Here is a 15,277-nt window from a genome sequence, read left to right as displayed (position 1 = left end):
GTCAAATACATACGGCTACAGAAGTCCCAGGTCGTGTTCTTTACAGACCTTCATGAGTTCTGGCAAATATACTGCAAGCGCTAAAATAGGCTCAATGTGGTGTATAAATAAATCGTACTGCATTTCAGGAACTCCGCATTGGAATTCTTGATTCAGTTTCACAAGTGCCTTCCCTTTAGTATATTAACAGTTTTCAGGTTTTCAGTTGACCATAAAATAGCACAATTTAAGAAATGTGTGGTTTTTCCATTACTTGTACTACTGCAGATGGACTCAGACATTATGGGCACATACGCGCCAGTCCTAGGCTTAACTGCACTTTAAGTGGGAAAGTGTGCAAACCAAGTACACGCGCGTCCATAACTACATGTTATGAGGAAATACGTCAAGTTTGTGAGTATCAGTGACAAAAAGGGCAAATGCAGTAGATTGATAAACAGAAATCATTATTTTGGAGATGATTATGGAAAGGCTAGTACCGCCCCCCGTGCACGGCCCTGTTAACAGTGGTCTATTGAGTTAATTGTGGATAATGAGGTAGATAACGCTGTGCATGACTATTGCTATTTACAGATAGGAATCTGCAATAATAGCACCTTTGTGGTGTATCAAGATACAGCATGCAAACGTCATGGCGTATTTGGGCACTTTCTTAAAGGCACAGTGTGGTACAAGCGTTATTGTAAATGAGAAATTGTTCTCAATCGTTTTTACTTGGTCAAAGAAAATGAATAATTGATTGATTAGTATTTCAGGTGAATGTTTATTAATTACTAATTTTCCGCAATAATAAAAAAAAAAAAAATACGAAATTCTCAGATAAAAAAATAAAGAGAAATCCGCGTTATTCCGCAATTAAAATAAAAGGCTACAATCGAGTCACATTGTAAGATACACAAACAGTACTACAAAAAGTATTAGTACACTTTCAAATTCGAAGGAAGTTACAAGCTCACCATCAGTTAAAAACAAACGTACCATTTTACTCTAAACATTACAAATACGTGTACTTATATATATATATATATATATATATATATATATATATATATATATATATATATATATATATATATATATATATATATATAAGTACACGTATTTGTAATGTTTAGAGTAAAATGGTACGTTTGTTTTTAATTGATGGTGAGCTTGTAACTTCCTTACTAAATTTAAAGCAAAATTGCCTGTGTTGATGTGATACGTGTATTGATTTGGTAACATACAACCAAAAAAAGCCCTGCACGTTTTTTGAAATTGTAAAATAAAAAAAATTATCGGACAGCATACAAAGTCCGTGTTATTCCGCAGCAGATTCCTAGGATCCCTGGTAATTAAGCACGTAAAACACAATAGAAGTTACATTGCAAATAGGGCTATTTGTTAAAATGGGGAACAACACACCGGGGTGATTGTGATGTCACAAGTTACACTCCCCATTTGGCCGGTTTTCGACGTGTTTATAGGAAGAAGTGGGCGGGTTTTTGTAAAAAATAGGTGGCAACCCCGAGAACACTATTGTACTGCAACCAATGTCAAGTAATGAGAGATTAGCAATGGACACGATCGAAGCGCTAAGAAATATGGTGTCTTTTCCTTTTGATGTTTATCGCGTGTATCATTTAATTGCTATCTTCTGTCTGGTAACATTGGTGCTGAAAATAGCAAAGCTGTTTATTCGTAGAAAACAATCTATCAAAGTATTGGAGGCTTTTCCTGGACCACCACAACACTGGCTTTATGGGCATGTGAATGAGGTACAGTACTAACATGTTTATAAATTGTGAACGGGCTGCAGTAGGACACGTCTTGTATATATGGTATAAGAAGAACACAAAGGAAACGTGCATTGATTTCAATTATATTATTAAATTATTATGCTGGTGGTAGAGCAGTAAAGAACCTTTAACAGACGGTGTTACTGTAGACGCTGGGAGCTGTATAATTCTATAATCTTATATAATGAGATATCATATGTGCATTAAAAATAAAACAATAACTTACATACATTAATCTTTGATAACAAAATAAAAAATAAAAAAATACATACATTAAAGTGACTGCAAAAAAAGAGCAAACTAACCAACGTTTCGGTGTATAGTACATAATCTAATTGTATTTCTTCTAAAAATGAGTACTATGCAGTGCCTAAACTAAAGTGTTACACAACACACATACACACACACACACACACACATACACACACGGGTGATTAATGTATTCCTGGTACTCACATTTTCCTTATAGCTTCATGAAACTGTTGCTTAACTAGACGGTATTATTCAAAAGCTCTGAATTTGTTTAGAACAGTGCAATTCGGGTAGTAATTCATATATTGGATTTTAATGAATGCAAGATACATTAAATACAAAACAAGTAATTCAACACATGTATACATGACTAAAACATGACATGTACAGAGCTTAATACAAAGCTACAGAATACAGTATAAATCAGACTTCATCAAAACTACGGATTAATCTGTCGTTAGTACACTTATAAACAATTTCATAGTAATTTATGTTTTTGTGTTTACTACTGTACATACCCACCTCCTCCTTCCACAACCTGTGAAGTTTCATCAAGATGGGAGAGATTTAGACAAGGTCGTCAACTGGACCAAACAGTATCCCTACTGTTTCCCTCTATGGTTTGGGCCTTTTTTGTCTTTCCTGAACATCAATCATCCAGATCATGTTAAAACCATCCTTGCAACAACGGGTATGTGTCTCTGCCTTAATGTATTTACAAACATTTTCTTTAAAGTGTAATTTAAATTAAACTGCTGATGTTTTATAAATGTTTTGTTTAGTGTCAAAACAGTTTTGATTGTATAGATTTGTTTAATATATATCCATATATATATATATATATATTATATATATCTATATATATATCTAATATAATACTATACCTATTATTAATGATTTGGGATCAATCAAGATGTTGAATAAATTTAAGGAATTGTTGCTGCAAATCTACAACACTAGTGTCAATATGAACACATTTTGTCATGGTGTGTATTATACTGTAATAACATTTTACACCGTAGATATTAAATCAGAAGCAAAAAAGAATAAATGATGTTTTATATACAAAAAACCCCTAATTTGGGGGTTAACAACCCCAGAAAAAAGTCATTATTCAGAGAATTTTTATAAAAAAATTATAAGAATTTTATTTGTGTGATTTTTTATTTTTTTTTTTTTTTTTTTTAATGATTTGCTTCATTTGATTTAATCTTTATTACCAAAACAGAAATCTTTCTGTAAGTGAGTTATTTTTAGCGTCAGTTCTGCATGATACATTATGGTAACATTCATGTGTAATGCATGTAAAATATTTTCAAAATGCATTGCTTCTTGAGCTATTGTAACAGGGTTAAGCTTTCTTTGCACTTTATTTTGTATTTATAATGATTTAAGATGTGTCGTTTTTTTCTTGCTTATTTTATATTGATATCTTTAAAGCACATGTGAATATATGTAAGGAAATCATATTGTAATTGGTTAATTAGTCCAATTGTTTGTAGCTGAATACTTTATAAAGCATTAAGAAGAACAAGGAGAGAACTTTTGTGAAACTGCGACTTTGTATGTGAAGTTTATGAACTGTAGTGTATCCTGGCGGTGGTGTGTATCCACATATAGCAATTGTAGCTCATGTGTTGCCAGGCACTGGCTCTGACTGTAGTGAGAAGGGTAGGGGAGATCTAGAATGGCTCCTATGTGATTATTTCGCCTGTAAAATGAAAATCCAGTTTCTTTCTTGCTAACTGTGAGAATGGGATTATTTATCTTATGGAATATGTGCCCGATGCTCTGTATCTGAACATCATTGGAGCTGAGATTAATGACTCGCTAGGTTTTGTTTAGTTCACACCGATTTAAATATATTTCATTGACCGATTCCTCAACCGCATCTCCAATTCATCAAATTAACTAACTCTGGATTCTTATTTTGCTTAGGTGCCCTTCCGTGCTTTATAACCAGTGATGCTGACTTGTGAACGACGGTGTCTAATTTGTGTAGCTGATGTTTACTAATATGCCTCTGTTTTTCCAAAGCCCTGGAAGAAAAAAAGGATTCATTTGATATAGTCTAAAAACATTTGATCTTTTAAATAAAAACATTGAACTCCATCTTTGTTTGCTCTCTCCTTTTCTTGTGGTTCATGCATTGCTCTTTCCCAATAAAATAACCTGTGCTGTTAAACTTAGGCAAAATTTGGTAACATTACATTTCAGTTGCACTTTTTTATAGAGCTGACATAGTCAGGTTACTGCATGGCACAGCAGTGGCTTATCATGAGCGTAGTTGCCCCTCTGTAGCCGTGCACACCCCTGCACCAGTTTGACTTTATTATCCTACCCCTGTTACACTATTAACCTATTTTTTTTTTCTATTCCTGTTTACAGAACCAAAAGATGATATTACATATAAATTTCTTATTCCTTGGATCGGTATGTACTGTTTTGTCTACCCCAAAACACAGTACGGTACTTCATTACTGAACAGCAGTGCTGTTGTTTCCTCTCCTCTACAAGATACTGACAATACCATTCGGAAATAGGACTGGAATAGGTCTACTTTATCAAATAGCTTTTTGCTTATATAAAATTATATATATATAATATATATATATTATATATATATATATATATATATATATATATATATATATATATATATATATATATAATATATATATATATAATATATATATATATATATATATATATATATATATATATATATATATTAATATAATGTATATAACACACACACATATATATATATGTACCAATATATATATATATATACATACACATATACATATAACATACACATACATACATACATACATACATACATACACACACACACACACACACACACACACACACACACACACACACACATATATATATATATATATATATATATATATATATATATATATATATATATATATATATTATAATTATAAACGGATTGCCTTCTAAGCACAGGTTTTCCTTCAAACAAACAAACAAAAAAAGAAAATAATCAAAACAAAACTTAACCCGATCTCGGGTCCTAGCTAAACAGATGTTGTCTAAAGCTAATACTGAGGCTGGCTAGGCCTGTTACCTTGTCTTCAAAACAAATTCACAACCCAAGGGGCTTTAAAAAAAGTCACCCTGTGATGACTGAAAAAGAAAACACTATACAAAATTATTCTGAACATATTAGTTAAGATATATGTAATATTCCAGAGTAAAGTTGCTCTTTCAGAGATGTGTTTTTTTTAATTTGTGAAGCATACAATATACTGCACATTTCACCAGCTTGTTTGCATATGTCAACAGGAGACGGATTACTGGTGGCAGGTGGTCAGAAATGGTTTCGGCATAGGAGACTTTTGACACCCGGATTCCATTACGATGTTTTAAAACCATATGTGAAACTAGTAGCAGATTCTTCAAACATTATGTTGGTATGAACTATTTTATATTGCTTCTTAAAACATAAAACAAAGATATCCTTTATGTCAGAACATCAGTCGCGGAGGAAGAGAAAGATTGGCCCCAGTGCAGCATTATTGTGGGCCCCCCTCCCTCTCAGACGGTAAGGAATGTAACACTTATTTATAAACAACATGCCAGGGCAAGTGCAGTATGTATACAAAAAAATAGGACTGCATATAGTAAGAACGTTTTCTACTCACATTTAATTGTATTTTGTGTGATCTTTACATCCAACACTACACTATCTTTAATCACAAGTGAAAAAGTTTAATCAGTCCCTCAGATCGCAGAAATCAATACAGTTCACACAAGGGGGCAGAATTCAATACAGAAATAAACAGAAATTGATAATTTTCTCACATGGAAAACTCTGTTTCCCTCAGAGATGCAGACCTGTTCATTTGTGTGAGTGTATTTTGTGACTCAGCAGCACCCATTAACAGCTTCTGCCAAAATTATAAGCTGAATCACGCACACATAATATAACTGCAAAAGACCATGCTGAAGAGGACCTCAAAACCCTCAATGAAGACAGTGGGAAACATGCTATATTATGCATACATCTAATGCTGCCCGCCTACTAGTATTAAAAAAAGTATGGAACACATATTCAAATCAAACAATGTCATCAAAAAGGTGTCATGCAAAGGAAACCATGCATGAATTACATCAGAAGTGAATAACACATTCTACTGTGCAGAGGGATGTTTCTTTGCTTTCTTTTATATTGTACTGGAGTTATTTTACTACAGGTATGAATTACACTTTTTTTGCCCAGATAATTTGAATATTAGTTTAAATTATGAAAGAATGTTCAAACAAACCCATTTTGTCCCAGCACTTTAAAGAGATAATATTTTGGGATTAAATGAAAAATAGCACCAGAAGTAAAACACATAGCATAAAGTTGTAATTCTTTCTTTCACGGACTTTACTGTAAACATGCAAGCCTTAATTTCTTCAAACTTTGCGTTCTATCCATGTTACTGTATCCATGTACTGTAGATCATAGGGCCACTGCATTGTATAATTTTTTATATTATTGGAGGTTATTTGTTACAAGCTTTTTTCTATTAAACAGGATAAATGGGAAAAACTTGCTGGGAAGGAGGAGTCTTTGGAAGTTTACCAGCACGTTAGTCTGATGACCCTTGATAGTATAATGAAGTGTGCTTTCAGTTACCATAGCAACTGCCAGACTGAGAGGTCAGTATATTTAAGCTATATCTACCTGGTGCTTCAAAATGTATGAGGATTCTTCCTAGTGAATACAATCAAGGACTTTGAGGCAAGAAAGAAAGACTGTGTGTATTGTTTTGAATTTTTAAGAGACTGCCTTTCTTAATCATACAATTCTATTAAACACACCTGTGTATTAAATAAACTACAAAAGCAACTGTATGATAGTAAGTATGGTGGACTGTGCATTTCTTGTCTCAAGTATAGAGGCTCTGCTGGTTCTTGGTCAGTCTCACTAGAAATACACACTATAGAGTAGGCATCACTTTCTGTTTCAGATGTTTTCCTCCACCTTTTAACACACTAGACACATTAGCAATTGAGATTGTGCAGAATTTGGGCTGCATTAATATCACAGCTTATACCAGACCAGGAGAATATGCTATATAAGGGGGAGCTTGGATAAAAGGTTTCTGTTGTATCAATTTGAGCATGCTTGTTATACATAATATAAAGTTGTTTCTGTGTTGTTCAGTTAATATTTACAGAAAGTAGGATGTTTAGAAAGAAAAAAGATAGAACAACTACATTTGGCTGATGTAATTAACCATTTTGTGTCTAGCATCATTAATATTGTCAACATGTTATTAGTGATAAGCAAGGATTCATAAAAAAAACAAAACAAAAAAAACAATATTAATGTCTTTTTGTGTTCTTTTTTTCAGTGGTACAAATTCTTACATCAGTGCTGTGTATGAACTTTGCCATCTCACAAATACCAGGTTTAGGTATTTTCCATATCACATTGACATTATTTTCCATCTTAGTCCACATGGTTATCAATTTAGGAAAGCCTGCAAGCTAGCACATTGTCACACAGGTAAAATATTTCATTAAGAAAAAATAATAATAATTCTGGTATGCTGTTTACTCAAAAAAGGTTGCATGGATTAAATTGTTAATATTATTATTATTATTATTATTATTATTATTATATTATTATTATTATTATTATTATTATTATTATTATTGGTCCTGTGATAATAGCTATAGTTTATGGTTTTCTTCTGCCACAGTACTGTGGAAGAGGTTTCATTAAATAAAGTATTATAATTATTCCTTTATGCCAGAACAAGTGATAAAACAAAGAAAAGAAACTCTACAGGATGGAACTGAACTTTTGAAAATTCACAAGAAAAGGTATTTAGACTTCTTGGATATCCTGCTGTGTGCAAGGGTAAGTTACCACAGCGCTATCTTGATTTTATACTGTATCTTGTCTCTTCCCTGCAAACAGTTCAAAACATTTATTTTACCATTAATTTGTGCAGTTAGTGGGCAACCAAAGTGGTGGAAATATTCCTGACTGGTCCATTTAAACAAATTACAGTAGCATCTATTTGTCTATAAGTGGAGAGTGCTTGTGCCAGGCATGTTGGTGCATGTGTTTGCTGATGCATTTGACATCCCAGCTCAATTAGACTGTGAGCCATGGCAGGTGTTTAGGAGCAATCTATAGGTCTTATTAAAAAAAAACATTTTATCAATCAAAGTAAAAGGCAGTTAAGCACCAGCCCGTTGACTGTACCCACCAAAGGAGTAACTGTTCCCAGACAAAAAACACGAAAAGTACATTATTAAGCAGCGTGGATGGTTGGCCCAAAACAGTCAATGCAGAGGGCTCATTACTTTCAATGGCAGAATTGTCTTTGTAATGCCCAGTGACAACTACCTCAATTTACTGAAGATGTTGTTTCCCTGTCAGTGAGGAGCTGTTTCTGACCATGCATACAGGTCATTCAGCAATTGTATTCTGTGGAAGTTTGCCACTCTTTGAATATATGGGACACAGTGTTCCTTTATATCCTAGTTGCAGTAACAGTCACTGATGCACCATTCAGGGAGAACTGGCAGTCATTACCCTTTACCTAGCAACTATTTCAAGGGAAAAGGCTACTGTTCTGAAAGAAATCAAATATGTGTAGTGCCATTTTGAGTATATAAACTATACTACTGGTTTCCTCCAACTTTTATACCATTAAAGTGTTTATCTTGACTTGACAACATGTATCTCTAACATTTACTGTTTCACCTGCTTGAGCATTTTGCCTCAGGTAGTGTCTTCATGGGCATAGTATGTTACTGGCTGCAAAGCCTGTACGTCAATAGGGGAAGCAGCTGATTGGTTAGTGACAGAAAAGAAGGTGGTGTAAGAATACCTGACACCAAGGCCTGCAAATAGATTTCATTACCCCTGTGTAGTAACTGAAGTTTTAAAATTAAATACATGTTTTATATCAAAGCGGCACCCTTGAGACCTAGATATAAGTGGAAGTGCACAACAGTTCAGTGTATCAAATCATTTTGTGAGCTAGAACGACTTTAAAATACATAAGCAGAGTTTGAAATAAAAAATAAATAAAAAATATGCCCCTGTCACGTTACACCCTGCATAGTTTCGGCACATACTTTCACAATAAGCAATGAAGACAAACCTGTTTTTAATTGTAGGATGAACATGACAAAGGACTTTCTGATGAAGACATTCGGGCAGAGGTAGATACATTCATGTTTGAGGGACATGATACTACTGCCAGTGGTATTTCCTGGATATTGTACAACCTGGCTGCTAATCCAGAACACCAGCAGAAATGTAGGGATGAAGCACAGGCTGTGCTAGCAGGGAAGGACACCATGGACTGGTAAAATCATAATGCTTTCACCTTAGCATCGATTTTGAATTTTTTGCATCATCAAGTAGAATTTTGCCTAAACATGGCCTGTTGTCAGAAATATGCAGGAGTTGCACAGCGTTATCATACAATTTACATTGAGAGCTCTGGCCAATCTCGCAGTGATTTCAAAACCAGGGTCTATACAGATTATCCAGTCAGATCATTGTAATAGTTTAATAGATCACATTTTCACTTCCTTTTAGTTTTACATCCATAATTTCAAAAATAATATTCAGAACTGATGAACAGACTGTTACACTGTGCTATTTGTATTTCATGTCTTAAGTTTACAGAATAACTGGTCATTCATTCCGATTTCAGGGAAGATCTCAGTAAAATACCTTACACTACAATGTGTATAAAGGAGTCGCTTCGTCTCAACCCCCCAGTACCTGGAATAGCTCGGAAACTGACTAAACCAATGACATTCTGTGATGGGAGAACGCTGCCTGAAGGTGTGTTTTTTATCATTGTAAGGTAGAGATTAGAGAACTACATCATATTAACACACATTTCTACTTTTTTTTTTTTTTTTTTTTTGGAAGTGAAGAAAAAGTGTAGTTCTTTAAAGCAAGACAACTTTAGTAGTGATTACTGAACTGAAATACTGCCATATGCTTGCAAATTCAGTAGCAATTGACACAAAGACCTAATGTGGTGGCAGAGCCCCATCACAATAGCTGACTAATGTCTGTTTCCATAAGCTGCCAATCTCCAGAAATGCAAGAGTGTAAAAAGGGAAGAATCAGGTTTGATCCAAGATTGCTCCTGAGTGAAGTAATAGATATGAAGGTCATGTCTTACTGATCACAAAATAGTCATATAGACTTCAGCTATTCCAAAAGTATTTTATATATGGTTATAGAAAAGCTAATAAAAATCTAATTAATCATGGGAGTTAACTGTCTTGGTGTGACAAAGTGCCCACCCCGGTGTGTATTTTCTGTTATATGATGCGTGTGGTGTGCTAAATGTTGGTGTATAGTCATTGGTACACGGGATGTAAACGGGTCTGTGTAACATGAATGTTTAAAATGTATATTTGTATTTAGGCACGAGGATTGCACAGCACTTCACGTGCAAGTAAAGCTTAATAATATGTGAGCACGGGGAATTGCACTTTATTCATTCACGTGCAGTTGTACCGCGACTCCAATTGAATGATTGATTAGCAGTCAAGTCTCGGTACAGCTGCATAAAAGCAGCATGTTTTCACTCACTCGGGGTTGTGTGTTCGGTGAGTGGAGAACGGGATTGGAGGTGGCGGGAGCAGAGCAGCAGGAGCTGTATTTACCTTTTCTTCCTTTGGCCTTTTTGTTCTAGTAAGCATTTATGAACCCGTGTAAATTGTATCCTTCACTCTTCCGTCATGTTAGAGTTGAACTTTACACCTGCTGCACTTTGTGTACCAATGCTCTTGAACTTCTGCACAGTAAAGAGTTTTAATTTTATGAGTTACCTATTATTTGAACAGTCTTACTGCTATTGCAGTTCAAAACATATCATTCCCAGTGAGTAAACACAACCAAAACATTCAAGAAAATATACCTGTCTCAGTCACCTGAACAATGTGTCATGGGCTTTGGGTTTGTGTTATTTTCAGTATAACTAAAGAAAGTCTTGATTTATTCAGAGTTTAGGGCTGAGTGTTGAAGTTATTGATAGATATACTGTACATTGCTGGCATGGCATTGCTATCTTTTGGTGTATATCCTCTCTTGCTGTGGCTGTAAAAGACGGTGTAAAAAGTTGCCACAAAACAAGCAATGGGAAATGCAATGATGCAATTAAAAATGGGAGGTGCTGTTAATGCCTGTATGTGCCTGGCCAATAGTTTTGTGAACAGCTATATTGCTGTGTGTTTAAGACCTCCGTTCATTAAATAGACATATTATTTTTACAGGCTTTCTGGTCGGAATCAGCATTTACTGTATCCACAGATGTCCAAGTATTTGGGAAAATCCTGAGGTAGGTTTTAAAATGGTACAAATGTAATATTTGTATACTCTGTGTGTGTGCGTGTGTGCGTGTGTGTGTGTGTGTTTGGTAACACTTTATTTTAAGCATTAGATAGTAGGCAATTATTACGTACTTATTTGTGACTAATTAGCATATAATACTTGCATGTATAGCCTTTTATTGTTAGGTACTTATTATGCTTATTCTCAAACATGTCTTACTAACTGGTTACTGGACATTAACAAAGGATGTGCATGCCTTATACTGAAGTAAAGACCATATTAGGTCCTACTAGCTGCTTGTATATGATTAATACCTCGGTAATAAAGCAAAACAAAGTAGACCATGCATGGATAACAATCTATCCTAGAGTTGGACTTTGTTTCCATAAAGGGCTTATTAGGAGGATGTTGGTCACAAGTAAAGAGTTTTCCAGCCCCTATTCTGAATTGAAGGTTTAATTTTCATTAATTAAGAGTTTATTAGCTGCAAATGTCATTGATACAGTTTTGATCTAACAAGTAATGCATAAAGAAGCAATTATCACCAGGGCATCTTTAGTCAGCTGTACATCCTGTATACTGAAGTGAAGACTCCAGGTACCCCGTACTATGTGTATAGGTTATGATTTTTAAAAAAATGTTTTTTTTTTTTTTTAATGTAAAGCCATGTCAAAGGATGTATGTTACTAATTTTCTTGTTTTTTCTATGTATAATAAACATTATATTTTAGGAAATGAAACCTGCTCTACCTAAAACTTTCCCATAACATTGTAAAGTGTAATAAAACAGTAATAAAATCCTGGTAAAGCATAGCACAGAGATGAATGGTAAAGCATATTTAAAAACAAATGGTAGGTAAACTTTGGTAAAATCATGGACAAACTGCAACATTACCGGGTACATTTACTGTGGTTAATTTGATAAGCGTATAGATGTCACTCCTTTGTGTTTTTATAGATGTCAGTTCTTTCTGTTATTTTAGGTTTTCGACCCATTGAGGTTTTCAGCTGAGAACTCGGCCAAAAGACACCCATATGCTTTTATACCCTTCTCTGCTGGCCCAAGGTTGGTGCAAATGAGTAAAATGAGTGCTAACACAAAATGCATTCTTACCTCTTCATAGCATCTAAAGTAGAAGAACTCATCCACTTGTTTTTATGCTAAAGATCTGTTTGTTATGTGCTTCTTTTTGTAACCAGGATACCACATAGTGTGTCATTTTAAACCTTCATTTAATTTGAAGCTAACACAAGAAATGAAGGACCAGTGATACTCTTGCTACATTAAACAATTCAAATTAGAAAAAAAAGTCTGCAGTCCCAACTCTTACACAGGTGCTGGTTTGTAAAAGGTAACACAGCCTTGAAAACAGCTGCAGAGCAGAAACCCTGTACATCATTGTATTTATTAAAACACTGAAAACATCAATGTTTAGATGCTGATAGAGCACATTCATTATGATGAGGATTTAACCACTCAAACATGCATTTTAAGAAATGTGGCACACATGACTTGGCACTGGATCCTTGTTTTATAGTCATCCTGCTCACAGTGGAATTGAATTGATGTCACAAGCAATGACCTTGAGCTTTGTAATGTAAGCCCATTCTGGTATTGAATCATACCCATCTGATTATAACCTTGCAGTGTCATTTCTTTATTGCTAACGATACCTTCTCCCTGATACCATGATAATTTAAGTTGTGCATTGATGTACATTGTTAACATATTGTAAGTTATACCACAAATCATGTCATGATAGAAGAATACTTTTAAGAAATGCAGGCAAGGCACAGTGAGTTAATGCTTCATCCCTGTGATTGGGTTGTATAAATATGCAACTCTACCCCTGCCACAACTTGAGCTGCTATTATCTCATAAACCATTTGAGCTTTCATCTACATATTTTCAGGTTATGGAAACTCTTCGGCTTTCACTTTGACCTCACTGCTTTAACCTCCAGTCATGTCAATGATACAGACTACATGTTTTCAGACACCTTGTCTTTCAGTGTGTTTACAGCTAGTGCACTGTGTTCTATGAGTCTCTCAATAAAGTAATACAGTTCTATGCAAATTATACAGATTTTTTAAAAACTGTTTTACATATTTAAAATTCATTGAACCGAATGTTTCCACAGATTCCCCTGCTAAAATCTCACATGACTGGAAGAGACAACTTTGCCTGACGTAGTTTGAATTAGTGAAATCAGTTTACTGCTCTCAACTTATCCTTTAGTAGATAGTAGTCGACCTCACAACAACAACAACTTCAAAACAGAAACAGCACAAGATTCAGACAGGGAAATCAGTGGAAGCTGCTTATAATTGAGTATTTGCTCTATGGGCAGACAAATAGAGAGAATTCTTTATAGCTACAGTTCAATGAACAAGGCTTCCAGGTACTCGAGTGATACAACAAGAACAATATTAGATCTGTTTGTTTAGGAGTAGTGCCCAAGAAAATGAAGGCGTTCAGGTTAAAAGAAGCTTAGCCGTCTCCAATATTAATTGAGTAACCTGCATTTATTTATTCCAGAAAATCAGGTTTAACGTTTGCTTCAAAGAAGGCAAATACAATTCTTTCTTTCATCTAAAAACATTTTTAAATCTATTCAAATATCGGTAATGTTTCATTTGAAGACATTTTTTTATTGCCATGTCCTTTGCTTCCAAGTTGCTTTTTAAAATTCATGACTGTATTTTTGAATAGGAACTGCATTGGACAAACCTTTGCCATGAATGAAATGAAAGTGGCAGTTGCAATGATACTGAATCGATTTGAACTGGCTGTAGACCCGTCCAGAATACCAAAGAAGATCACTGAACTGGTCCTCAGATCACTGAATGGAATACATCTAAAGATAAAAAAGATTGAATAAAAATTCAACATTTGGTTGCATGATTGGAATATAGAACTGCTGTATCTTTAAGATATTAAAACATCTAATTAAACATATAATTTTAATTTCCAAGTAGTTTTGGTTACTCATTTATGATGACAATTTAAATTATTATAATTATATACTAGATTTTGAGGTATAATATGTATGGAGTTTTGTGAAATTCAGACCTACTATGTCAAATAGTTTTTTTTTTTTTTTTTTTTTTTTTTTTTTTTAATTCTATAATGAATTAAACCATACAAGTATACTATAAATATTTTCTTAATTATGTAATCACAGAATCTGTGCCAAATGTATTTTCTGTGTACAGCATCGAAATGCAATGTGTAAAATAAAATTTGACTTGACTTTTGGGAGCTTTCCAGTACTGGTGTACATCTTCGTTATTTACTGTATCATTTAGCAACACTAAATCATTAACTGTGTTAAAAAATAAAAATAAATCAAAACAAAAAAATTGAAATGCTACTGAATGATTTTATGTGTTTTGATGTCTGTACCTTCCCTTCCCTTTGTAGCAAAATCCTGCTGCACTGTAGGTGTATATATATATATATATATATATATATATATATATATATATATATATATATATATATATATATATATATATCATTTTTGATATCTCAGTAGAATTATATACAGTGTTCCAGCCTTGTTGTTTATTAAAGGTCGGACCAGCCTTTTTTTACCTGCCTGCTTCTAATATTTTCTGCCAGTAAAGTGTAGTGCAAATGAAAGAATAATCTCTCATTTCCTCATCCCTGACTTAATATGTATCATTAAGGCTAAATATATATAGTTATTATATATTTATAACTTTCAAATAGTGGACCATCTTATTAGATGGATCAGGTATCTTGTGTGTGATCCTTTTAAGCTCAGTGTTTTCTTTCTTGAATATATCTCTTCAAAACTAGACATCCTGACACTCATGATTGGATTAGATTAGTAATTTCATGATAAATTAATTAAATACTACAATA

The 15,277-nt window shown here is 33.9% G+C and overlaps 1 protein-coding gene across 1 annotated transcript; it reads left to right on the top strand.

Moving 5' to 3' along the window:
• Positions 1-1,507: 1,507 nt before the first annotated feature.
• LOC121294142 (cytochrome P450 4B1) lies at positions 1,508-14,486 on the top strand. Its single transcript, XM_041217733.1, has 12 exons — positions 1,508-1,757; positions 2,577-2,721; positions 4,419-4,463; positions 5,352-5,479; positions 6,592-6,716; positions 7,415-7,569; positions 7,820-7,926; positions 9,201-9,391; positions 9,746-9,879; positions 11,328-11,392; positions 12,369-12,451; positions 14,099-14,486. Exons 1-12 carry the CDS (start codon positions 1,533-1,535, stop codon positions 14,265-14,267), a joined length of 1,572 nt encoding a protein of 523 aa, XP_041073667.1. The 5' UTR covers positions 1,508-1,532; the 3' UTR covers positions 14,268-14,486.
• The last annotated feature ends 791 nt before the right edge of the window (positions 14,487-15,277 follow it).

The sequence above is a fragment of the Polyodon spathula genome, chromosome 18 (genome assembly GCF_017654505.1).
Source record: "Polyodon spathula isolate WHYD16114869_AA chromosome 18, ASM1765450v1, whole genome shotgun sequence".
Lineage (NCBI taxonomy): Eukaryota > Metazoa > Chordata > Actinopteri > Acipenseriformes > Polyodontidae > Polyodon > Polyodon spathula.
This window is presented reverse-complemented; position numbering and strand designations above follow the sequence as displayed.

Bases quoted from the DNA above. Each gene is read 5' to 3' on its own strand.
- LOC121294142 (XM_041217733.1), top strand. From the start codon at position 1,533: ATGTCAAGTAATGAGAGATTAGCAATGGACACGATCGAAGCGCTAAGA. The intron at 2,722-4,418 runs GTATGTGTCTCT...TCCTGTTTACAG, and splicing joins AACCATCCTTGCAACAACGG to AACCAAAAGATGATATTACA. The intron at 9,880-11,327 runs GTGTGTTTTTTA...TTATTTTTACAG, and splicing joins TGGGAGAACGCTGCCTGAAG to GCTTTCTGGTCGGAATCAGC.